Below are 27,132 nucleotides of genomic sequence, written 5' to 3'. Positions count from 1 at the left end.
CATGTAATTAGAGGAATACAATTTGAACCTCTCTAATCTGGCACACTCTCATCCAGCAACACCCATTAATTTAATTAGCTGGATGGCCACTTATCATGGGTGTGGCCAAGTTCCCTGTGGTCCCAGAAAGTTTACAGTCACCAGTCCCACCTCTCAGTGTTCTGTGCTGTTCTTTAGCTCTAATTTACCCCTACTGTCTTCTAAGCCCAGTAAGCAGTGGAAGTGTTGGTAATGCTGCTAGATAATGTTGACCACCTGTAGTCCAGCAAATTCTCTTGTTCGGCTCCGGTCAGGTCCTGAAGGTGCCAGACAAGAGCAGTTTAACCTGTAGTAGTTTAAATAAAAGCCCTCAGGGCTCGAAAAGTCTACTCACCACATTTTGTTTGGTTGTATCCTCATGGCTCTGTAGAACACGAATCCTGTGTTTGTAGCGCATATGCTCTATCTGCTCCACAGTGTGGTCTCCGAATTTCTAGAATAGAGGAATAGATTTTTTACCTTTTCCAAACACATAAAAAGTGCAAAGTAATATTAGTCCCAGAACAATGGAAACATTTCAATTCATTTTCAGTCTCTAGTTTCTCAACCTAACTAGGTGTTTACACCATGCCCACCACTGTGGTATCTGAGCATGTTATCAAGGGACTACATTACCAGAGCGTTGAGCAATGGAAAGTCACACTTACGTGTCACAGAGAAAGAAATGTTTTAAAAACTAGCTGACTAGAAAATCTAGGCAATATCAAGTTTTATTTTACCTCATAGGAATCACGAATTATGTCCGCTATTTCTGTCACAGGACAGGGCTCTTGATCATCACTGAAAAAGGCATGGTGATTACCGATTGGTGGTAGAGGGCTTTCCTCATTTTTCACGTGATCTAAAAACCTGAAGGGAATAAAGCAATACAACCACATATTATTTCAGTGTGCATGCTGTGAGCGGGATGATAATGAAGTTTGAGCCAGAAGACAATACTTTAGGGAAATATACATGTTTTTATGCTATTACATGTTGCAAAATGCCTTGATTATTACGCTGTAATTGTGATCTACTAAAAAACTAAATGCAGAGATCACCCAAGGAAGAACATTTCTGTCTCCTTGAAGTCTGGGGCAAAAAGCTCCTCATTCCAAGAAAGAAGCTAAGGGCAGCAGAAAATTGTGCACTCTGACAGGACATTTCACAGGGCTATTAGCCAAATTTCCGAACCTTTTGTTGAGATCAAGCACTGATGGGACAGCAGTATCAACAAGACAAACCTGAGCAGCATATGTCTGTTCAATGTTCTTATTTTACTGCTGATACGGCAGCCACATTCCTTTGTATTAGCTTTAAAGCAGAGCAGTCTGAAAGTACTGTATAATATTAAGTTCAGACAAAGGAGGGTACCTGCTAAGAATCATCAAGGCATGCCCATCATCCTTGCTGTTACATAGTTCGACTGCATTGGCTTCGAGAATAGCCAACCCTAACTGGAAAATGGCTTTGATTCCATCGTAGAAGAAGCAGTCTACAACATTCACAGCACTTTCTAGGGGCATGATGCTGAGGAACAGGGTGAGAAACCATGACAGGGAAATGGAAGCCAAGGTCGACAGATCTTTCATATGTTCAGCCAGTTCTGGAAGTCGCTCCTTTATAAGCTCTTCAAATACTGATTGGTCTACCTGAGCACCTGTAAGTCACAATGAAACCACAATGTTAGCTGAGGCTAAAGGGTTTGTTTAGATCTACAGTTGACTGCTACGCATTAGCTGCCAAATAAATAAAAAAACTGGAACAACCAACCTATGTACACACCTGAAATGAGTAACAATTATCCTACAGTGATCAACCTCATCCCCCACCTGCATGTACTACTTATTGTAAGTTCTTTTGTGTAAGGACTGTGTCACTTTCTTTCATGCGCTTAGCACAAACCAACTGCAAACCCAAGCAGGGGAACCTCTGCACTAGAGTGGAAAACACAGAACTGCACTTGAAAGGAAGTAACGATTTACAAGACGTCGGGTGTTCTGAAAAAAAATAACTTCCCATCATCCCCAGATATAAGTTTTCCTTGGTGCCTTAATTATCGTCTTTCTAAGTGGAGCAAATTCATGCCCTGATGCTGCAATTCTACCTATTAGCACACATCCCTGTGCTTCGTAGGAGTCAATGTGACTGCACCCGTGTAAAGAATTCATGGTAGGAAATCAAACGTGATATAAGAACCCTGGAGTAAAGATGTTTACTGTGTATAAAAAGCTGTTCTCTTTGCCAGTTATTTTCTGTATCCCCTCTGCAGTTATTTCACATGACCAATGTTTCTCCTCCCAGCTAAGATTCTTGTGTCTTTATTAGAAAGTTCTGCTTGCTACGAAATTCCTGGTGCTTCAAGTTATACAAATTTCTGTGATAGATTGTTCAAAGTTTCTACTGTGTAAACACAGAACACATCCTGCATCACCTGTGACAGGAAGCCCAAAGTTTGAGGTATAACACCCAAATAAGAAAGCGCTGGATGACAGGCTTTGGTTTTTAGCACTTTTTACATCAAGTCATAAGGAGTGAACATGGGGAGTATGCAAATTTTGCTACTATGTGAGGGTCATATCAAACCCTGACCCCCAGATTATTATAATAATTTCAACGCTAATTACTTCTGAGAGACAAGAAAGACAGTCACCACCTCACAGCACATGCCATCTACTCCACACTTTATTCATCACATGAGAATCACGAACAGAGGAAGAAGGGAACAAGTGACAATAAGACTACATGATTACTCAGCAAAACAGACTCCTCTTGATGGTTCTATACGTTTTTTGTTCCACTAACTTGCAGAGCAGGTTTTAGGAAAGATCTGAATAAAGAGGCAGAGGTAGCTTGGCAAACAGGTATAGAGAAGGCATTTCATGTCCGAACTCAGCATGGGGGATAGATATCAGATTAAAGAACTCAGAAGTTTAATGTGGGACGTACATATACTGCTGTACGTTTTACAACAGGCCATGTTATTAGTAATGTTTATATTTTTGCAGTGGCACACCAAGTCTATCTAAGGTACTGTTTTTGGCTCCTATAAGAGATCTATCAGGGCATCTTTAATGTATTTATCCATACAACACGCTAGGTGACAGGGAAATGCTATTATTCCCATTTCACAGATGGGACCTGTGGCAAAGTTACTTGCCCAAGGTCATACAGGAAGGGTGTGGCAAAGACCAGAACTGACACCAGGTCCTCACTGTGTGACAGGACAGTACAAACAGAAGATGAAGTCCAAAGACAAGAGGAGACAAATAGGCCATGGTGGGAGATGGGGAAGACAAAACAACAACAACAACAACAAAAAGTAATAGGTTATGCACAATTTTTAACCAATCAGGAGCAGTGTTCACAGCTTGCCAACTTCCTGGCCATTACTGGTGTTACAACTGTCCATATGCATAACAGAAGAGGAAAGTTTGGAGGAAGGACTTGGAGGAGGAGATGTCTGTGGCTTTTATGGATTTTGCTTCTCCCACTTGTAAGAGGTGGCATGAAAGAAGATGTTTGTTGGCCATCCATGTGATCAAGTGCCCTCAGAGAAGGAGATCAGGAGGTACAGATACAAGGTTAGGCACATGAGCCAGGACTAACTTGTTAAGAATTCTGAAAGTAAGTACTAGAAATGTGCCCAATGCTGTCAAGGAAGAAAAGCTAGGGAGGGGTTAAAGACAGTGCCTGGCACAGTCAACTGCAGCGATTTTAGCAGCCACATTTTGACTGGATGTGTTACTGCCATGTGCTAAAGAGGAAGTGGGAGGCTGAGGTATCAAGATCAGAGAGATGCCTCATAAGCTCTGTATGTAATGTAAGAGGATCAAAGCTTGCACAAGAGTTTTGGCAACTAGGGCAGAGAGGAAAGTTTGGATCTTGGAAATGTTGTTCAGGAAGAAGCAATAATATTTAGACAAGGGCGGGATGTGACGGTCTGAAAAGAGGGCCAAGTGAACGATGAAGCCAAGATTCCAAAACTGAGCAACAGGAAGAAGAGCATTGTCTGACACATTTGTGGGGAGAGCAGAGGAAGATCTGGAGTTCCCCTTTGGTCACGGCAAGCACTTGGGCAAATCTTCCATGCAGAGTAAATTTGGGCTACTGGCCTGTGGGTCTGGGCACCCATGTTTTTCAGAGATCCCAAGGCCAGAGGGGACCATTGTGATCATACAGTCTGACCTCCTGTGGAAGCCAGAGACCTCTGAGACCTTCTCCAAACAGTTCCCCAAGCAGATCCATTAGCCAAACAGGCAAACCTGATTTTAAAATTGTCAGTGATGGAGAATCCATCATGATCTTGGCTAAACTGTGCCAGTGATTAATGGTTAACCTTCCCCGCTAAAACCTGACATCCTTCCAGCCTGACTTCAACTAGCTTGAAACTTCCAGCCATGGATCATGTTGTACCTTTCTCCACTAGACCAACTAGCCCTGTGGTTCCCAGCCTGGTATTGCAGGGGTCCATGAAAGAAATAAAAGACAAGTAGAAATTATCATAGACAATAAGTCTTAAATAAACTGCTAAGTTGCAATCAATGATTATTTTTAAATTAAATACCTTCCAATACTGTTAACTGCTGTCCACAAGTCTATGTTGCAGTGCCCTTTTTCATTTAATGCAGTGTGCATAGCAGCTAGAATTGGCGTTGATGGGGGTCCGCAAACAGTTTGGAGAGGTGATTGGGAGTCTGCACTAGTGAAAAGGATGAGAATCACTAGACTAGCCGTTATTAAATGCTTGTTCCCAGTGCCCCCTGTAAGCTGTGTGCTTGTGTCACTGCTCAGGAGAGAGTCCAGTGCCGCCCAGCTGATTCGCAGAGCACCTACAGCTAGGTTTCTGTTTCTCCTGGGACTGCACATCCGTACATGCCTCAGTGCACGTAAAATTTATTCCACGCATGGGTGGAAAAGATTAGAGGGAAACAAGGCTTGTTCCTCATGTAGATACTTACAGACTATAACCACCTCATCCCTTAGCCTTCCCTTTGTTAAGCTAAATAGATGGAACCCTGTGAGTCTATGGCTATAATGCACATAGGTGCCAACTCCATGGGTGCTCAAGAACTGGAGCATGACAGAAAAACAAAAAAACAGTCGGTGCTTAGCAGCCGGTGACAGCTCTGCAGATCGACTCCTGCCCTATCCCCCGACCCCACCACCCATGATCAGCTCTTCAGTGGTGTGCAGGAGGAGCAGGACAAGAGGAGGCAGGGCTCAGCTGGGAAGGAACAGTAGGGGAGGAGCAGGGATGGGAAGAGGATGATGGGGATTTAGGAGAAGGGGTGCAGTGACGGTAGGACCTAGGCCAGAGAAAGGGTCAAACACCCCCCCAGGAGCTCAGGAAATAGGTGCTTCCGATAAGGCACCTATTTCTAATCCTTTAATCGTTCTCGTGGCTCTTGTCTAAACCCTCTCCAATTTATCAACATCCGTCCTGAACTGTGGGTACCAGAACTGGACATCCATTGCTCCAGTGGCAGCCATAGTACATGCCAAGTACAGCAGAAGGACAAGTAGTTTAGCCTACATCCACAGCGCCAAGTGGGCCCAAAACCAGCCTCAGTGCGAGCAGCACTTGAGCTTTAGCCTAGATCCCAGGATGGGCCAGGGTGCTGGAGTGTAAAGCACCACTATGCTCTCCAAAAGAGCTTTGTACGGACAGGAACCAAGTTAAGGAAAACATCCAAACAGAAGGCCCAAGTTTACTCTGCGGCGAAGACAAGCCCTTAGTTGAGGCTAGAGGTCCACAAGGAGATAGCAGAGAGAGAGGCTGAGACCTTAGTTTGGATGGAAGGCAACAAATCGAGGATTGAGAAGCAGATTTGCACATTATCAGCAACAAAAAGATGGCAGCCCAAGCTGAGGATGGCACACATTGCCGCTGAGGAGGTGGTATTAAACTACCACACCATTAACTTTTCTAATCGCTGACACTAGAGCAATGCTCCTGTAATGTAAAGCAACCACCGGCACTACTCACTGTTCAGTCCTCGGGGCTACGATGGCAAATGACACAGCTAAGCACTACGGCTAACAGTAAAGACGTAAAAAAAGAAAACAAATTCAACACAAAGCAAATATCTTCCATTTAAAAACAGTTAGAGAAGGACAAGCAAGTGCAAACAACAGAATAGTTTTTAAAGTACGAGTCTAAGCTTGGTGTACGAAATGGGTCATTCTGTCTGCAGCTAAGCTCTGTGCCTGCAGCTGCCCCTTCAGACAAGCAACTTAATTGCATGGTTCTGAAAATTTAGCCTACTGTGTCTTAGAAAGATGTACACTGCAGAACAGCTAGACGCATCCTACATGGCACACTGCAGAGTGTAAGATGCAGAGAAGATGGAAGTTACCCTTTCCCAACACTGCATCTCCCACATCCGTACACTCCGATACCTGAGAAACAGTTAGAGAGCTGAGATCAGCTCTTCTTCCAGAGTGGTTTTAGATACAAGCCAATATTCCTCCAGCACCTGGACATCAGAGACGTGTCAGATAAGAAATCGTTATCATACTATACCCTTCGATATGCCATCCAAGCAGCTGGAGGAGACAACCCCACGATACTTGCTGCTTTCAAACTTACCAAGATAAGTGAGACACTGACTTTATATTTTGACTGAATACAGGCAACATTTAACTCTTGTGTAAATGGAGGAGCATCTCCCTAACCAGCAAACAAAACGACTGCAAAACCCACATGTGCATTAGTAATTTTTTAACTGATCTTCAAATATTACAGACAGACTCAGTGGAATCTGCAATGGGGTGATGGTAGCTATGCAAATATGAATGGTGCCCTCACATATCAATACACAAATGGTATTCTGCACAGCTGTAAACAAGACCAGAATGGCAAGTTCGTTACCATCCTGGTACCACACACTATTTCACTTCCTCACTCCCACTGTAATGTTTCAAAGAAACAGTGGGCGAGAGACACACTTACCCAGGGCTTTTTTCCAGAAAAACAAGGTGGTGGAACTCTAGCCTGCAACCACTACGACCTCTTGCCCCAAAGCACAATCCCGCTCCTGGTGGCCTAACTGCCCCCCAGTGGCTTAGCAAGCAGCCCCCATGCAGGGCCCAAACTGCCCCCCAGAAGCTAAACTGCCCCCTGTGTGGGGCCCAAGCTGCCCCCAGGGAGTCCTAGCTACCCCCCAGGGGCTTAAATGCCCCCCAGCAGGACCAGAGCTGCCCCCATGTGGGGCCCATGCCACCCCCTAGGCAGCTTAACTGCCCCTCCACCCCCCTCACATGGGGCCCAAGCTGCCCCCAGCCAACCCCAAACCACCACCCCTGTCCCCAGGCTTAACCCCACGCCTACAAGCCAGGATCACTTACCTTGCCCTCACAGCTGCAGCGGCTCCCTCTGGCTCCCCCCACATGCAGCAAGGCATGGGTAGCTCCCAGTGCCCTGCTGGGCTGGTAATGGAACTCAATTTTATTGGTTCAAACAAACCAATGAAAGAGGACTCAATTTTAGCCAGCAGGATGCTGAAAGCAGGAAGGGAGCCTCAGCAGCAGAAGCCATAAATGGCTCTTTAAAGAGCCACATGCAGCACTGAGCTGCTCAGCCACCTTTTAAAAATGACAGCTCCAGGAAAAAGGGTGCCAGAATGCCATTTGTGGTGTTCCAGCAGAAACAAAGCCCTGCACTTACCTATCACTCGGTGATTAAAGTAATCTGGCAGCATCCGCTCACATACTGCAACCAGCAGCCAAAAAGCTTCCTCCTCTTTGGCATACAACAACAACACAGAAGTCAAAATATTCATAGACTATTAGGAAATCAAAAGAACAAAATGGCATTTATTAGTTGCAGAACCACCCTTTTCTCCCACAGCTCCTAACATAGGGCTGCTTTAAAAAACAACTTTTCATATAAAACACCAATTAACTGGCAGGCAAAATGTCTTTCACCCCAGGGCTCCCTCATTCTGCTAGCTTACCACAAAGCACCACTCGCCTCACTATGGAGAGATCAGCTGGGAAGGAGTGGAGTAGACCAACTATGCTACTGCAATCCAGCTAAGACTTTATGCCATGGGGGGAGACCGGAGGATGCAAATTCTTATATTCTACTCTTCATATGGGGCAACATGAACCTGCTATACAAAACATGGCATTATAATCATCAGGATGAAAAAAGGACATCCAACTGTGTCATAACATGGGTTTTTTTGCCTCCATATATGTCTGCATGAAAGTTGAGGGAGCTTGCTCAGGCATCTAACACTGCACGACTCCCATGGTCAGAACTCCACAGCTTTCTGAAAACTGGTTTCTCCACAGGTTGGAAGGGAAGTGCAAACACTATTTCAGCCAATAGGTTGTAATTACAGTGCACTGGTGCTATGGGCCAGCCTGGCAAGAGGAGGACATCAGCTTCCCAAATCCCTCCCTTATGTGAAGCTCATCTGCAGAGGCGAGTTTACTTTGCTCACTCGCTGAGCGCTGCATGAAATAACCCGCACTCAGCACCAACCAGAGGAGCGGGAACTTTATTGTTGACTCTCAGTGAAAGTTCTGGCCATACCCAGGGAGTAAATCAGACTTGCAAATGGCCATTTTTACATACTGGCTTTTCAGAGTAAAACTGCACAACATTTAAATGACCCTTTCCTGACCTATGCAACAAAGCAGGGCACCTTATTTGTAACTAAGTGATTTTCAAAACACACTGTGGGGATAACAAAACTGGACAAGCAGAGAATTCCGAGAGTGCGAGAGGAAGCTCGAGCACAAACATTCACGTATGTTTCCACATGCCAATAATTCTTCACCTGGCAGTATCCTATTTTGGGGTTCCTATGCGCATAGGCTGTCAGAACCCTCCTCAAGGCTGCTATCCCAGTTTCATTCTGGAAGGCCGGGTGCTCAGGCAATGAGCGATGCAAGTCACGTTCTATCTCCTCTGTTGCCATGCAACACTTGCCCATTGACACCTGCACTAAATTTCCATAGTAACCAGGATGGGAGGCAAGATCAGTCACAGCATCTGAAGGCAAAAGTAAGAGGAAAACATGAGGAGGTTGAAGGGGATTTCAGGTGGAATGTCACTAAGTGATTATTTGTCAGAAGAACTGACATGAAGGCTGCTTGCCCCAAGGTCTATAACAGGGGTCAGCAACCCCCAGCACAGGTCAGCAACCCCCAGCACTGGCACACGACTTGATTTTCATTGGCACATGAGGGAGAAGCTCAGCCCTGCCCCACTGCCCCACACTGCCAGGAGCTTGCTCAAAGTCATGTCACCTGTGGATTAACACAAGGCCAACTAATGCTACCAATCACCACCTAAAAGGTAAAGCTCTGCCTCTTAATGTATTTATTAATGCAGCTGTTGTAAGTAGGACCGTTAGTGACTTTAAAAAATATCAGCAGCACTTGGACCTTACATAGAGGTCAAAAGGTCAAATTTCGGCACTCTGCCTCAGAAAGGTTGCTGACCTCTGGTCTATAACATTAGACATTCCTTGCACTGAGTGAACCCCGAACCTAAAGAAGAGATAAAATACTAGCAGTGATCTTCCACAGTACAGTATTTGCGTAGAAAATGAAATAGGCATTATTAAAGCCTAAATCAGACATTAGAAGGAAAACCACTTTGGCATGGACTAGCTATGGTGAAACGTCCTCCACCAGACGCGTTCCTGGGATAAATTTATTCAATATTGAATGTAATGACCATAAAGAAATAATTCCAAAAATAAGAGGATGTAATCCTTGCAAATGTGCCTGAAGCTGGACCTGACAAACTGGAGGTCACATTGTAGGGAACAATCCTGCCCTGATAAGGCAATGAATGAAATTACCTGGTAAGTCTTCCAGCTATAGTTTCTAGGACTCCTACCAATGTTCTATCTATGGGAAAGAGCAGCTCTGCAGACCTGATGCCCACCATGGCTCCAGAACAGTTCAGTTTAGCTAAGAGTAAACCAATGTTTACATCACAGTCTGATTGTTGCCCTCAGAACATTATTTCTGAATGACACAGTGGCATTTTTATGCTAATGACAAAACTGCCGTTATTTAGCTATTTCTGCACACCACCGGACAGTTATGAGACACAAAATTAGATGCTCTTATTGTTCTACCTACATATTTATATGCATACTATTCCCATGGCAGCACAGCACCTCCCTTCCTTTCTTTTCTGCCAGAGAACGTCCTGGGATTACACAGCTTTCTTGCTTAACTGTATAGTAGCTGTGCTCAGCCCTGGGTCCTGACTATGTCCCAGATGCATTAAAGCATTCTTACCTGAAAAGAGGAGCCAGAGTTTGCCTCGTAAAGATTCTGGGATTCCCATTGCAACCAGCTTTCTAATCTTCTCTGTGCGGAACATGCACACAGTTCTGCCATATTCTGCAAAATGGTCATTCCACAGTCTCTCTTTTATTTGTTCCCTCGACTGCAAATCAGAGGAGAAGTTTTAAAATAAGCAGTGTGTTTTTAGGGCCTTACATACCAAGCATATTGGATGTTTGGGTACCCTCCATTCCCCTTTCCATAAGGATTTCTTTCGGACCAGAAAATGTGGTAAAAGACCTGGGCGAACTGCTTTAAAGGGCAAATCCTGCCCTTGGGGGAGGAGCCTATGCAGTCCCACAGCACAAGGAAAGAGCAACGTTAGGTAAGATAAAGGAAGTCCCACTGTGGGCCAGAGCCCAGCTCCATAGGCAGGTAAGGAACCATAGGGATATACTAGTCCTTTTCCCCCCAGCACAAGCTTAGGTTGAAGAAGATGCACCCTGCAATTGGGGAGAGAAGATGCTGGTGTTACACTTTGTGCTTTGGCCACTACTTCATGCTTCCGCTCACTGCCAAAGGTCATAACTACTTTCCAGAGAGAGAATGCAGGACTAGACATTCATCTTGGGGAGACTGGGCAGCAGGGCTCTCCTCCCAGAGTCATGAACTGAACAGACGCCTCCCAAAAAGCCTTCAGGAAGCCTCCAGCCACGGTTCTCGCAGGGCTGAAAGCTTAGTTCTTGTGGCTGCCATGGGAACAATGAATACCTGGACTATCCAAAAGATGACAAGTAAAAGGGCAAAGGATATATTTTAAATGACAGCAGCACTGACATTACCAGGCTCCCCAAATCAATGGGAATTTTGAGGAAGAGGGGAAACTGTGCGCTCCACTGGCCCATAAAGCCAGTTTTGCCTGGCTTTTAAAGAGAGCGCTGCACTGCCACCCTGAGTACAATGAGCTCTTTGCTCGATTCACTAGCTCCATACAACCCTGGTAAGAGAGCGCTGTGCAGAGGCAGTAGTTGCAATAACAAAGCCTACTAAAGTATAAATGCTGCAACTGTGCAAACAGGATCCAACTTCCTCTATCAAAATGCCACTTTTAAACATTAACAAAAGTAACATATTTCTGATTGCAACATCATGGGAAAAGGCGGAAAGAGGCAGCAGGTTTTGCTCACTGAGAGGGGCTTGGTAAATCAATATTTTAGGGGGAAGGATGAAAGAAGAGTTAGGCAGGCCAGGAGAATGAACAAAAACAAAGCTCACTACAATTTAAACTCAACACACACACACACACACACACTCTCTCTCTCTCTCTCTCTCCTGCCAATATATAGATCAGTTTATAAAAAGAGAGTGTTTGACCACCCAACAAGTTACCATAATTATTTTTAAGACTTATTTTAAAAAGCTAATCTACATCTGCACCAGAGCTGTACATACCATCTTGAAGTCAAGACTTTCAGCTCCTGATTGGTGAAATACTGATCTTAGTGCCTCTGCATTTAACAAGTGGCTGTTCTTTTCAGCTTCGCTCTTGTCTTCACTTTGGGAACCCTCAATTCCCAAATCCTGCGACTCACCATCACTGAACACACTTGTGGAGTGAAACACGTGAGAGGTCTGGCAACATAGAATGGAAGAAAAATAATTTTTGGAAGGAGTTTTAAAATATGGTACCATACACACATTCTTGGATACAGCAAGACCCAACACAAACTAATGATGGAGGTAACTATTATAGTTGTAACTTTAATTCACCCAAATTTGAACATTTTTACTTAAAATACCAAATTCTGTGAGCAGGCACCTAATTAACAATGGCCTAATTCAGGAGCGGACAGTAATTTTGAATGGGGGGGATTCCACTTCAAGAATTTGTCACACGCTTTCATGATACTAATGGAGGAGGTGTACAGTCTGGGATGGAGGCAGGGTACAGGAGAGGGTGTGGGGTCTGGGGACCATACTGTGCCTTGCTCCCAGTCTAATTAGTCATTTGCTGAGGACTCCCCATCACTACCTAATGTCAATGAGAGCTTTAAGTGCTCAACACCTCAAGATCAGCACTGCACTGCTACCTCCCTCATATTTTGAAGAAAGTAGTGGAAGCGTTTGCCCCTTTTTTTTTTTTTTTTAAAGACAAGTTAGGTAGCAGCCTTTACAACTGTGTTACGCCACACTCTGGATTTAATGGGGACACTGCGGGTTTTCATAAGCAGCCCCACAACCTAGCAATGGTAGCCAGAGCACCATGACACATACACACAGATTATCCTACGTCTTCCAGGGCTGAGTTCAAAGTGGGAACATTAGCTAGGCTGAGGCCTTAGGAGATAGCCAGTCAGCAGCCACTTATCGCATCAAATAGTTAACATCTGGAGTACCAGAAAGAGCTGATTGGGTTGGGGAGCCAGGAGGATGGGTTTTTGAAACAGACTGAGCATTAGCTTAAGGAAAAGCACTATTTGTAATGTATGAAACAGGACACGTTCAAGGACCATAAAAAGGGCCACCCTGGCGATTGAGATGGGGAGGGAGAACACAGGGAAACCTGAAGCCTTCCTGATGTGAGGAGAGGGAAGTTCTCCACAGCCTTACTCCTCAGTGGAGAGACAGAGTGTGGGAGATGCCTCCTGGCGACGTGAAGGGTTGGGGTGGAAATGCAACTTCCTGAAGATGCTGGGCAGCTTAACAGAATCCCAAGTCTTCAAGGCCACAAGAACTGACACCATCTTGCCTATCATTCTCCAGGACTCCCCAGTGCCCCACACTGCCCTGCTCTCTCCCTTGGGGTTCCTGCAGTCCCAACATTTTCCCTAATACTGTCCCAGGAAATATAAGCTGCTATTCTCTCACGTCAGGACGTGCTTGTTATCTCTCAATACAGTGTTTCTGAGCTTCCTGATTAAATATTGAGGAATTTTGGTCCACCATAAAAAAATACAAAGCCCTGATGGTTTATACAATAGAGTAAAAAAGAAACTGACTATAGGTTCATTCAGAAAATACTGTAACAACACACACAGCTAATTTGCCTACAGTGTATAAAATCCGGGGGGGGGGGGGGGGGGGGGGGGGGGAGGGAGGGAGGGCGCAGTCATTCCATTAAGCCCTAGGAAGGTACTACAAAATTGTAAATTCCAAAATCACAGAAACATAGGACAGGCAGGGATCTTGCTAAGTCATTTCGTTCAGCGCCCTGCACTGATGCAGACCTAGGTATTGGGGCAGACGGTTCAGGGTGTGAGGTGGGCTCTGTACTGGTGCCAAGGGATTTAGAGTGTGGGAGCAAGCCTTGAGCTGGGGCAGGAGGTTGGGGTGCAGGCTCTGGGAGGGAGTTTGGCGGCAAGAGCAGGTTCAGGGCTGGGAGTACAGGAAGGAACACATGGCTGGGGCAGGGGATTTCGGGTTAGGATGCGGGAGGGGATTCTGACCTTGGGCAAGGGGTTTGGCGTAGGGGTCTAGGAGGGGGCTCAGGGCTGGGGCGAGGGAGGGGCTGAAGGTTCTGGCCAGTTGTTACTTACCTCAGGTGGCAGCACACCAAGGTTAAGACAGTCACCTTGCATCCTGGTCTTATGCCACTCCCAGAGGCTGCCAAAATGTGGCCTGCAGCTCTCAGCAGTGTGCACCATCCATTCCCGCAAACTACACCCTACGGTTCCCAGCCAATGGGAGATACGGGGTCAGGTCACATGGATTCAGAGCTTCCCTGACTGTCCGCCCCTGCACCTAGGGGCCACTGGGACAGTCAACCAATCTGGTATCCTAGCTCCCCGCCCTGCAGCAGGGCACTCATCCTCTGGAAGAGGGTGGGAAGTGCCAAGGCTCAGGGCTTCTGGCCCATGGAATGGGGACTTGCTGTGAGCCAAATGAAATTACGTAGGGGGCCAGATCCAGCTCATGGGCTAGAGGTTCCCCCCTCTCTGATTAGACTATCATGGAGAGGCATTTGTCAGCCTGTTCTTAAAAACCTCCAAAAAGGGAGATTCCACAACCTCCCTAGGTAATTTGTTCCCAGTACTTAACTATCCTGACAGGAAGGAAGGATGGATAGCATCTAACCTAAATCTCCACTACTACATTGTAAGCCTGTTACTTCTTGTCCTGTCCTCAGTGATTAAGGAAAACAATTTATCACCTTCCTGTTCATAACAACATTTTATATCATACTGGTGGAACCCCTCTAAACCGGAACTCTCTCATCCAGCAGACTGTAAGCCCAGCATGATTTTAGTTAGCCGGACGACCACTTATCATGGGTGTGGCCAAGTTTCCCATGGCCCCATAAAGTTTGTTTACAGCCACCTGTCCTGGCTCTCAGTGTTCTGTGCTGTTATTTAGCTCTAATTTACCCCTAAGTGGTTTCTAAGAGCCCAGCAAGCAGTGGAAGTGTTGGTAATGTGCTAGATGCTATTAACCTGCCATCATATGGCAAATTCTCTCCTCTAGCACCAGTCAGGTCCCCAGGGTGCTCGATGAGAGAGGTTCAACCTATAGAAGTCTACTGTCGTGTCTCCCCTCAATCGTCTCTTAAACAAATCCATTTTATTTCCAATCTTTCCTTGTTGGTCATGTATTCTAGATCTTTAATCATTTTTGTTGCTCTCATCTGGACTTTTTCCAATTTGTCCACACTTTGCCTGAAGTGTGATGCCCAGAAGTGGACCCAGTGTCCAGATGAGGCCTTATCAGCTCTGTGTAGAGCAGAAGAGTTTCTTCATGTCCTTGCTCACAACGCTCACAACGCATCCCAGAATGATGTTAGTTGTTTTTTTTTTTGCAGCAGTGTTATATTGTTGACTCCTATTTAGTTGGTAATCCACTATATCCCCTGAATCCTTTTCCGCAGTACTCCTTCCTAGGCGGATGTTTTCAATTTTGTAATTTATGTGAATTAAGTGCAGTTCTTGCAGTTGTCCTTATTTAATTTTATCCTGTTTATTTCAGACCATTTCTCCAGTTTGTCACCACCATTCTGAATTCTAATCTTCTCCTTAACCATAGGCTTCTCACCACTTTTCAGTGCCAATTGTGATTTTAGGAGATGCAGGGATAAAGGACAAATGGTTAAGTAATGTCATCATGACACAATTTGAAACAGATAGAAGTTTGGTACCATTTCCTTTTTTTCCAAGCAGTTATGGTGCACTGGGTTGCTGGCATTGACTTGTTTCAGTCTCAGAAGCAGGTTCTCCACCAAGCTATCCCGGTCCTTCAACTCAATAAACTGAAATGCCATCTTGCTCCTTATGCTAATAATGATGGGATTAGGTAAGAGACTAGTGTCTTCCATCTTCTCTACACTAGCAACCTATTCCAAAAACATTAGAGAAAATTTATTATTCACCATTCAAATAAACTCCCCGATAGACCATACATGCACTGAAATGTACAAAAAGAGGTATATAGCTCTTTACACACAGATTCCAGTTACGACTATTCAGATTGTCTTAATGGTCCAACACATCCTGAAGATCAAGATTGATTATATTTTCTTTAGTTTAGATAAATGAACTTACTCCCTTCTGTTTACAGATTTTCCACAGTAACATGTGATATTGAGTGCACAACTTAAGACAACTTAATTTTCAGAAAACTGAGCACCTGCCTTCAGAAATTAGAAGACAGACCAAGTCACGCCTCATTAGGTATCTCAGATTGGTCACTCAATATCATTGCCAAGATTTTCAAAAGCCACATCATCAGCTATGATTTGGCTGATGTTTAAAACCATAATTGGAGTGGGATCAACATGATCAAATTCTTGAGGAGACACGGTGTTTCTGCCCAACGGTAGTGAATTAAATTTTAAACCCTGTGAGCAGAGCAGCTTTTGATAGGTACAGAACTAAAAGACTGTTGTCTCCAATGATGTAAATTCTACCACTTGTCTTCCAAAAGCTTTCAGACGCTGTGTCACTGCAAGACTCTGATAAGGTCAGGTTATCATTCAGAAGTTGCTGTTACTGGTTCAGAAGGAAAGTAGAGCTTCCTCATTAGGAGATCACAAGTGCAGGCCCAAAGACTGAAAAAAGTCTTTGAAAAGCAAACACCATATCATTCCAATGCATTTAAAATGGGTGACGAACAGTGAATACTTACCATCCACAAGCCAGTCAACATCTCAGAGAAATACTTTAAAATGCCCATTAGACCTGAAGGCCAGACTTCTTGTGGCAAGGGGAAAATGCCACTCAATTCTGCTAAAAATGGAAACCAATTTCTCCTGATTTTACACACCAAGAAGTTCCCAGAAGTTAATTTTTGGCTATGAAAATCTCCATTAAAACAACCTTATGCAAAAGGTGGCCCTTACCAGGGTTGTGTTAGAGACCTGCATGTCAGCACTGCCTCCCTCCCAAGCTCCCTGCTTCCCTCAGCTCCACAGAACAATACACTGCTCAGCGGTAGTCATTTGTGTGTGGGATCCCCACAGGCTTAGTGCGAGGAAGACTGTGAATGGAATGCATTTATATTCATGCACTCATCCAAGTCCCTGCAAGACAGGAGGATGAAGTGCCCCTGTATCTGTGAGGCAGGTGTTAGCTGATTGATCTCATAAATCAGGAGGCACAAGCTCCAGTCTTGTTGGAGCCTGGGTAGCAGTTTCCACCTCAGATTGTCTTCTAGTCGCCTGCTCATCAGTAAGAACCAACCTCTTTGCTTTCTTCTGAGGGTATCTGGGACATGACTCTGTAGCTTTAGAGCATCTATTTTATCTCATCAACATCCAAAGCAATGAGGCCACAATCTTTGAAACCTATGGGGTCTTCCATAGAAAACAACAAATAAAAGTGGCACTACCTCTTTCCATACGTCCACCTTGGGACTCTCGCAGATCCCATGCCTTCTCTCTACTGAGGGGGCACTGGGAGAACCTGGGCCACAGTTATGGTCAATAGTAATTATTCTTGGGCTAGCCCAGCACATTGTTTTGCAAGGTACGTGCTTGTTAACATCAGTCAGCAACACTACTGTATCAGACAGCAACACTACTTTATCAGTACCAATACCGTATCAGACAGCAACACTACTTTATCAGTACCAATACCGTATCAGACAGCAACACTATTTTGAGAACAGGGTTGCCTCACCCAACTGCTTTTAGGAATTCATTTGCTGGCAAAGGCCAGAACAAAATGTTTTGCAACCCTCTTCCCTGCATCCCTCCATCCCCCCGCTCCCGCTGAAAGCACCGGTTTATCAGCTAAGTGAATTGACAGCCGAGGTTTGGATCAGCATAAAGCAAACAGAGTGTACAACAGAAACCAAATGGCATATTCTACCTCTCTAAGGGGGATGAGAACATTGCAGCACCCGCTTTCTTTGCTGGCGAAACAGACATAGTTGTCTGAAGTATACAGCTTTCCCACTGTGTGACAGCGACTAAATGGAGTCCACAGAGAACAGTCGGCAACTTCATGTAGCTTCTCCTTCCCCGGCAGTCTGAAGAAGGCCCGAAAGAACTCATTCTGTGCTCTGGCTTCCAGATCCCTTGTAAACAAGAGTGAGGAAATCAAAAATCTGGACACCTCACATCTGAGTTTCCTTTCCAAAAGCAACAATCAACAAGAGACTACGATCATTAAGTAATATGCAGTAAAACCTGATACCCGCAGCAATATTGCTAGCCACGTCTTTATATGTGGAAGGCTGTAAAGGTAGAAACTTCTGAGTTCAGAGAACTTGCAATTGTTCACTTTGACAAGTTATCTAGAAGCAATATGACTGCCTCTTAAGAAAGGAATGCACATGTTAATTTAAACTGCCCCTTGCTTTTCAGTGTGTCATCGGCTTTTGTACTTGAATCGTGCACTGAAGGTGCAGGGTGAGGTAGAGGGGGTAAAGGATATGACATTTTGTGTGAGACACACTGTACCTGGGGGAGCACCCTGTAACCCCCATGTTCCTTGTCTGTATATACAGTAAACTCCTTCATCTTTGGCAGCCCCAGGACTGAGAGGTTGCTGGATATGCAAATATTCTGGTTAACAGAGAGCAGCTGAGGAGAGATACAGGAGGGGGATTAGTGCCCCTCCCCCGCTCCCCCAAAAAAAGTTTAGGCCCCTCTGGTACCCCAGCTCCCACTTAACCACTGCCCCTACCTTGCTGGTGGGGACAGCGTGGAGCCACTTGAAGATGGTGACGGGGGCTAGCACACAGCTGCACTGCGTGGGGAGCCACTCTGGGCAGTGGACACTAGTTGGGAGAGTGGAGGAGCCCACCAGCTGCACACAGACAGCTCAGAGGGGTACGGGGCAGTTGCTGAGCGGGGCAGCCCCACGGGGTGGGGTGGGGCATTACTCCTGCTCTCAGTAACTCACCAACCCCAGCCATGATGCTGCTTCTCCACACTCTCTCCCGTCTGGTGTCTTCTGCCCAGAGCTACTAATCTGTTATTTGAGTGTTCTGGCTACTCATGTACCGGATTAAAAAAGAGTTTGCTCTAGTTGTGATATCGCACATAAAAGTATGTAAGGTTTCAAGGGAAGGCTTATGAGCGCCTGCAAGTCCCTTTTCTATCTAACTATGCATTCTGAGGGCATGCAAAGTTACGAGACTGTGTTGTATGGTTGTCACTAAAACATACCGTACACAGGGGGAAATCAGCCAATTAGCAGCTCCCCAGAGACCATAGCAAGGAAAGTAACCTGTACCCACGCAGGGGTCAAAACGACCAGCAACAGCCACTGTCCAGAAAGGGAGCTCCAATCCAACATCTCTCCTGCACAGGGCCACACGGGAGAATTGCTCCACCTTGCCTGGGGACTCAGCAGTGCCCACCAGACCTGCCTGGACTTGTGTTCTCCAAGCACACGGATTAAAGGTATAAAACCAAAACACTGTGAGCCCAAACTTCACCCTTCTCCTACCCCACCCATACCGCAAGCAACAAGGACATTGAGAAGCCAATGACCTCCAAAGGTCCCTTCCCGTTCTACGAGATGGGTATAGCACCATATACTTATTTACTGAAGACTCCAATCCAGGCAAATGGCCCAGGTTTAAGGAACAAACCCCACAGCTGCACTGGGGCTGGCGCAACCACAGGGAAAAAGCAGCAGACGCCCAACTCCCATGAGCAGCCAAGCTCCCCCCCGTGCCAGTGCCTCTCATCTGCCAGCAGCCCTACTGACCAACTCCTCCTCCAGCACTCCTGCCCACCGGGAACAGCTGTTTTACAGAATTCAGGATGCTCTGAGGGGTGGGGGAGCAGGAGGAGCCAGGGACTCAGCACACTCGAGGGAGCAGACAGTGCCGGGTCTGGGGGCAGGGGGGAATTGGGGGCATGGCATGGACAGAAGCCTGGGCAGAGGGAGCAGCTGAGTGTCCCCCAGCTAGAGAGGAAGTCAATGTTTATGGACAAACCTGTATATTAAGGACTGTAGTATCCAGAGGCGTGAGAAAAAATGCTTAATCTAGATGCTGCCCAGTCTCGTGGGGTTGAGAGGTTAGTCTGTGTGCTTACATTTTATTTCTTTTGGTTACCACGCTGACTTTTCACACATCACTTATAATCACTTAGAAATAAAATCTATATTCTGCTGTCAATGAATTCATTTAACTCTTTAGTGTTACCAGTGAGTTTGCCTGAAGTATCTAGTAAATTACTCACATTCTACAAAGGCTGGTATGCCCCTTTCCACTGACAAGGTGGTGAGCCAGTTAATACATTTGCACTGATGAGCCGTGCAAGACAGTCTATTCGAGGTACATGGCTGGGAGGAACTGCCTGGTGCCTTTTCCTGTTTGATTCATGAGCGACTCCAAGAGCATTTGTGCCATCTAGCCAGTCATAGGGCTCCACAAGAGGTTGTATGAAGTGATAACAGCACTTAAAGGGGTTTGACGCTTGTCACTAGCAAAGCATTGTCGGACTGCCCAGGCTGGAGAATTCAGAGGGGCACAGTGATCCCACTGTCTCAGGCTGCACCCCAGGGATCCCAGCACAGCTGGGACTTGCCTTCCAGGGAAGCAGTTTTGGTTAGGGGCACCCAGAAAGCAATCAAAGGTTTTCAGTAAGTTCTCCCCCTTCACTTTCTTTTTTAGTCTATGACAAAAAAGATTAACTTATTTATTATTATTATTATTATTATTATTATTATTGAGTAGTTGGAGGTCTTGAATTTGTCATTCCCCACACTGCAATATTTATCAGCATTATCTGTTCCTTTGCCCTCATCCCTGATTCTTGCCTCTACATCTCTACACCACCCAAAAAGTGATGGAAAAGCAGATTAAACATAAAACTCCTTCTAAAACGTTCAGCAGTGAAATTGTGAACTCTGCTGCAATTTAAACCGTCATCATTAAACTTCAAAGCTGAGAGCCCCTGAGACAAATTAAAACAGATCAAAATTCAGCACAGTTTTTCAGGGCCACTTTGCAGACTCTGACAAGCGCAATGGCATCAGATACATTCACACTGAATTTGGAAGACTTCCTTTCCCTCTTCCACAGTCATCAAGGCAAGACACAGTCATAATCATTCAGCTTTGCTGCAAACATTTACAATGAAGAATTGCAGCTCCCATTCTGTTTTACAGATTACATCATGCTATGGTAATTTCAGTAAACCACACCCCAGAAATTCTGTCAATTTCCAATAAAAGTCAAAATCCATACTTATTTGTCAACAATGCATTTCCCACAATTAAGCTGCACTATTCTCCTTACTGTAAATGAATTTCTCCACCAAAAAAGTACTGAGGGATGGGGAAAGAGCTTGTCTCTGCTCCCCTGAGAGAATGCAAAGCATGGGCTACCCTACAGTGAAAGGAGCTCTCCACTAGCATGCTATGGCAAGTCCAGAAATGACAAGCTATATAAAACCTTTTCTACGAGTTCCTTAGGAACAAATAACTAGTTCTCAAACTGCAGTTCAAGGACAACTAGTGGTTCGTAGCCACCCTGCAGGTGAGCAGGTGGACTTGGGGCTGACACCCCCCAGCAGAGAGCCTGCACGGGTGATCCAGCCCTGCAGCGTCCCCTCACAAGAATTCTCGATGTTCTGCTGTGGGCACATGGGGTGAGGGAAGAGTGTAAGCCTGGGTTGGGGGGGAGGGGGAGTTATTTTCTGGGGTTTTTTGCTTCTCACCTTTGGGTGGCCCCCAACAGATTTTTCTGTGGTTCTCTGGTTCCCAACCCAAAAAAAAAAAAGGTCCCCCATGCCTGCCATAAACAAAAACAATGTTGAAACCTTTTTTTCTAGACATAAACTAATATTTTACTTTATTTAAAACAAAGTTCAGTTCACTAATATGACAAAGGTAAAGCACTTAATTTGTTTCATGACACATACTCCAGTAGCCTCGTAAGAATAATTGAGTATTTCAGGTATTTAGAGATAAGTGAATGCATTTTGTCAACAGCGGTGGCTGGGTGGTGAGCTGTGGAAAGGTTTGTGTTGATCAGGGTGGGCCACGGGCCAAAAATTTTGAGAGCCACTAGAAAAAAGTCCATACGATGGAAGCCCCTCTCTCTTTCCACAAATAACTTCCCCTTTTAATTGACTGTTTGCATGCAGAATATATGAAGCCCAGGGAAAGGAAGAGACAGTGCCGAGGGCAAGTTGAAAAGGGGAAAGGAAAATCAACAGCTAATAAACAATAGAAATGACAGAATGGACTTGAGCTGTGTTTCTGACTCATTATCTTCATTAAGAAGTTATCCAAAGAAAACAGACAGAAAGTCTCCATTTTTTTTAAAAAAGAACAAAGAGAGCATACTTCACAATGCAAAGTAAAACCTTTCTTGAGACCTACATTTCCAAAACAAAATAAGCCTCAGACAAGTGCATGCAAGGCTCTGCTTTTATGACTAAGCTGGATCAGGATATGCCTGTTAGCTCAGCACAAAAGTATTTTCCACTTCTGTACCACACAGATGAGTGTTAACGATAACATGCACAGTCTGCTCTACGTAAGGTTGTTTTCTCCAGTTATTGTGCTGAGAAGGTAAGTTCCCCCTGAAGCCAGCAGTTCTGATGCTTTGTAAATTGTCACATTAAAATGTATTATAGCAAAGCAACAGCCTGCATTGAAAGATGATTATTAAATGCACACGGTAACTCTGAGAACACCAAGAAGTCCTGTGGCACCTTACAGACTAACAGATATTTTGGAGCATAAGCTTTCATGGGCAAAGACCCGCTTCATCAGGTGCATGAGTGGGGAGAGGTGTCAGAGGGGTATTTAAAGAGTGGGGTCCCAGTAAGAGAGAGGGCCAGAGCTGACAAGGTCTGTTCAGCAAGGTGGAAATGGCCCAGGGTATCAACGAGGGAGCTCTTGGCTACGTGAGCCTAACTTTAAAGCACAGGCCTGGCTTTGGTAAAGAGAGTACGCTAGGCTGGCCTAGAGCGCTCGTGTGCTCTGTCCCCCTGGTGTTCCGTAGCAAGCATGAGGGTAGAGTGCAGCATTTGAAGGGAGCAGAGTTAAATTTGCATTGCAGAGGTGGAAGATACCTTACCTTTGGATTTCCTGACCTGTGAAAGTTTAGCTACTGAAATGAGGCACCACTGGGCCCCCTTAACTGTGAATTAATGACATTTTGGGGCATTTAAGTTGCATGAGCATCTGAGGAAGTATTACATGGTGCATGCAGTCTCTGTGTATATGGAGATTATATCACTACATATATGAACTCCCATTGTACAATCATGTATTTACACACACACACACACCCAATGTTCATTCATATCTGCAATCTGAACCACTATTCACTGTTAAATTCCAAAGACCACTTCGATGCCTGGACTCTTAAGCTGTGTCTACACGTGCACGCTACTTCGAAGTAGGGGCACTAACTTCGAAATAGCGCCCGTCGCGGCTACACGCGTCGGGCGCTATTTCGAAGTTAACTTCGACGTTAGGCGGTGAGACGTCGAAGTCGCTAACCCCATGAGGGGATCGGAATAGCGCCCTACTTCGACGTTGAACGTCGAAGTAGGGACCGTGTAGACGATCCGCGTCCCGCAACGTCGAAATTGCCGGGTCCTCCATGGCGGCCATCAGCTGGGGGGTTGAGAGATGCTCTCTCTCCAGCCCCTGCGGGGCTCTATGGTTACCGTGGGCAGCAGCCCTTAGCCCAGGGCTTCTGGCTGCTGCTGCGGCAGCTGGGGATCCATGCTGCAGGCACAGGGTCTGCAACCAGTTGTCGGCTCTGTGGATCTTGTGTTGTTTAGTGCAACTGTGTCTGGGAGGGGCCCTTTAAGGGAGCGGCTTGCTGTTGAGTCTGCCCTGTGACCCTGTCTGCAGCTGTGCCTGGCACCCTTATTTCGATGTGTGCTACTTTGGCATGTAGACGTTCCCTCGCTGCGCCTATTTCGATGTGGTGCCGTGCAACGTCGATGTTGAACATCGACATTGCCAGCCCTGGAGGACGTGTAGACGTTATTCATCGAAATAGCCTATTTCGATGTTGCTACATCGAAATAAGCTATTTTGATGTTGGCTTCACGTGTAGATGTAGCCATAGGGTCCTATCCACAGAGAAGGAAGCAGCACTAGCTGAACCCATTTTAAAATCAGGTTTTGGCTAACGCGGGTACACAAGCCCTGCTTTAGCATAAACCAGAAAAGTGCCTTAGAATCGGTTTTCCAGCTGCGATCTTTACTGCTCCCCCTCTTCAAAACATGTCCCCCACATTCTACAACACAGACACACAGATTTCCATTCTGCATTGAGGTAGCACAGTGACAGCCACCAAATGTCTAGGCTACCAAGATGTTAATATAGGAGTATGCCAAGACTGGTCTCTGGACAATGCTGAGAAGCCAGAGCTGCTCATGCTGAGAGGAGTGCTCATGCATTCAAGGAGCGCTGTGCCTGGTCGCCTACAAACCCGACTCCTGAGCACTTATAAAATGCTACAGTAAGCATCCAAGACAGTTGAAAATCTCAACCTGGCTGTGCGTAACAATGATTGTCAAACATGGCGTTTCTCAGTTTCATCGCTCCCGCCTTACCTGTGGTGGAACATCACATGACTACTCTGCATTCAGCATGACTGCATTCAATGTCTGGTGTAGAAGGTGTACCCAACACCTGTTAGCACAAGATACGAATATACGTTCAGCTGGGGCTGAACAGAATAGCCTCTCTGTCCCACCAGAACAAGTGGTTCTGAATATTGCTTATTTAATCTTTTCCTGGGCAGGGGGAAGGAGGGCAGGAGAAAAACACACCTGTGCAAGAAAGGAAGCTTTATCATTCCCATTTTACAGGTGGAGAACTGAAGTAGAGAGAGAGAAGATTTGCTCAATCCCACAGGAAATCTGTGGCAGAACTGTAAACTGTACCCAAATCTCAGTGAAATACTTCAGAAAATCAGCCTTCCTTCCCACCAGAAATCAAACACTGGAGCTCTGCAGTATAAACCCATACATATCTTTTAATACACTTGAATTAAAAGATATGGGGAAGACAGGTACTGACAATACTCAGTTAAGAAGGAAAAATAATATGATATATTTAAAAGTTTCAGAGAAATAACACAGAAAGAAGAAAAAAATAACACTTGCAACTTTGGCATCTCACTGGGGCTGATGGTGTTCACCAAAGCTTGTTACATTAAAATGAGAACATTTGTGTTTGTTTCCTTTTCAGTGTTTTTGTTTTGTTTTGAGTTTTTTTTGCTGTCTTCCATCTGGCTGGATTTCTGTTACTGTAGAGGAAGAACAGCAACTCATAGCAAGTAAAGTAACAACACTACTGACTCGTAAGCCTCACCTCTCTTTGAACTAACAAACTTCATATTAAAACCTATATAAATACATAAAATGAGTGCTTTCTTTTTGGCATGATGACCTGCACCGCCACACCATACGGTTTTTAGGGAGGAAAAAGGTGGCCTATTAGGTCAGGCCTACATTGCAAATTTAAGTCAACCAAGCTACATCACACTCAGGGGTGTGAACAAACCACACCCCTGAGCAACATACATAAAATGACCTACCCCCAATCTAGCCAGCATAAAGTCAGCATGGAGCTGGATTAACTACAGCAACAGGAGAGCCCCTCCCATCACTGCAGAGAGTGTCTATCCGCACTGAAGCTCCACAGTGGCACAACGGCAGCGCTGCAACTGTGCTACTGTAGCAGTTTCGGTAGAGAGACAGCCTGAGTTTCCTGGCGTACGGGAAGGGTGCCAATCCTAACATCACTGGAATTCCCAATTCTCAATGACTCATAAAGCAAGATCACAGGAGACCACGCCTTATCCACCGCTGTTCTCAAAACGGGGCTGAGATGGAGGGCAGCTTTGTCGGCCATGGGAAGTGAACAAGCAGCCGCACTAGAACGAGATGGAGGCAGTATTTATATCACAGGGGCCTGAGACAAAAACTTAACCGACGTGTAACCAAAGAGCAGCACTGGCAAGGCCAGAGAGAAATGCCATGTGCTGACCCCTCAGCAACTGCACACTCTCATAAACTCACGTTCATTGTGGCCATGCGGCTGCCTACTTAGCGCTGCACAGGTGCTTTAGGAAGGGGGACAGGGCAGGGACCTGTGGCAGCTGGGGGCAGAGCCATCCCATTGCAACCCAGCCCCAACCTAGACCACACTCCAACCTGCTGGCCTGGCCCCTGCCCCTGCCCCCAAGCTTACCATCTGGCCTGCCCCTAACTCCCACCCTGCTGTGGCCCAGCTCCAGAGCCCTGGTCCGGTTCTAGAGCCACCACCCTACCATGACCAATGCAGTCAGGCCTGGAGCCCCCCTACCGTGGCCCAGCCCCTGTTGTGGCTGGGGTGGCCTGGTGGAGCCCCCTGCTGCAGCCGGAGTGGCCCAGAGGCCCCACTCACACCCTTGCACCCCATCCTTAAGCCTGCACCCTCAGCCAGAGCCCTTGCACCCTAAGCACCTCAACCTCAGCCACACCCCAGAGCCCACACCCCCAGCCAGCACCCTCACAATCCTACACCCCAGCCCTCTGCCCCATGCCTCAGCCTCCTCCCACACTTAGAACCCTTGGCCCTGTCACTTTCATTTTGTTAGATGCACGAATATGAAGGTGATCTGTCGAGCATGCAGTTGCACCTAACAAAATTCATTCTACTCAGAGATGGGAAAAAATAGAGGGAACAGTGCTCATAAATATATCCCACCACAACTACAGCATGTAAAATATCTATGGCAGTTTAAAAAAAACACACTAATTTTAGTTAGGCAGTCATGGGATAGGAGGAAAGATCCTTTCATGGATCGGGAATTGGTTAAAAGACAGAAAACAAAGGGTTGGAATAAATGGCAAATTTTCACAATGGAGGGGGGTAACTAGTGGTGTTCCCCAGGGGTCAGTCCTGGGACCGATCCTGTTCAACTTGTTCATCAATGATCTAGAAAAGGAGGTAAGCAGTGAGGTGGCAAAGTTTGCAGATGACACCAAGTTGTTCAGGACAGTCAAAACCAAAAGTGATTGTGAAGAACTACAAAAAGATCTCAGCAAACTGAGTGATTGGGCAGCAAAATGGCAAATGAAATTTAATGTGGGTAAGTGTAAGGTAATGCACATTGGAAAAAATAACCCAAATTACACGTACTACATGATGGGGTCAAATTTAGCTACAACAGATCAGGAAAGGGATCTTGGCGTTATAGTGGATAGTTCTCTGAAGACATCCACGCAGTGTGCAGCGGCAGTTAGTAAAGCAAAGAGGATGTTAGGAATTATTAAAAAAGGGATAGATAATAAGACAAAAGATATCATACTTCCCCTATATAAAACTATGGTACGCCCACATCTTGAGTACTGCGTGCAGATGTGGTCTCCTCACCTCAAAAAAGATATATTGGCATTAGAAAAGGTTCAGAAAAGGACGACTAAGATGATTTGGGGT

General features: G+C 45.7%; 1 protein-coding gene across 2 annotated transcripts in view; it reads right to left on the bottom strand.

Annotated features, from left to right (window-relative positions):
- The window catches only part of TBC1D8 (TBC1 domain family member 8), a 75,365-nt gene that overhangs the window by 6,380 nt on the left and 41,853 nt on the right, over positions 1–27,132 (bottom strand). For both annotated transcript variants that reach the window (XM_074991577.1, XM_074991586.1), the window contains exons 6-14: positions 17,577–17,784; positions 15,407–15,601; positions 11,731–11,910; positions 10,291–10,441; positions 8,811–9,025; positions 7,688–7,805; positions 1,393–1,678; positions 759–888; positions 374–472 (exon numbers count right to left, since the gene is read on the bottom strand). In XM_074991577.1, coding sequence (XP_074847678.1) covers positions 374–472; positions 759–888; positions 1,393–1,678; positions 7,688–7,805; positions 8,811–9,025; positions 10,291–10,441; positions 11,731–11,910; positions 15,407–15,601; positions 17,577–17,784 — 1,582 coding nt within the window. The remainder of the gene's footprint in view (positions 1–373; positions 473–758; positions 889–1,392; positions 1,679–7,687; positions 7,806–8,810; positions 9,026–10,290; positions 10,442–11,730; positions 11,911–15,406; positions 15,602–17,576; positions 17,785–27,132) is intronic.

The sequence above is a fragment of the Carettochelys insculpta genome, chromosome 1, assembly GCF_033958435.1.
Source record: "Carettochelys insculpta isolate YL-2023 chromosome 1, ASM3395843v1, whole genome shotgun sequence".
NCBI lineage: Eukaryota > Metazoa > Chordata > Testudines > Carettochelyidae > Carettochelys > Carettochelys insculpta.
The sequence above is the reverse complement of the archived record's forward strand: the minus strand, read 5'-3'. Positions and strand labels throughout refer to the sequence as shown.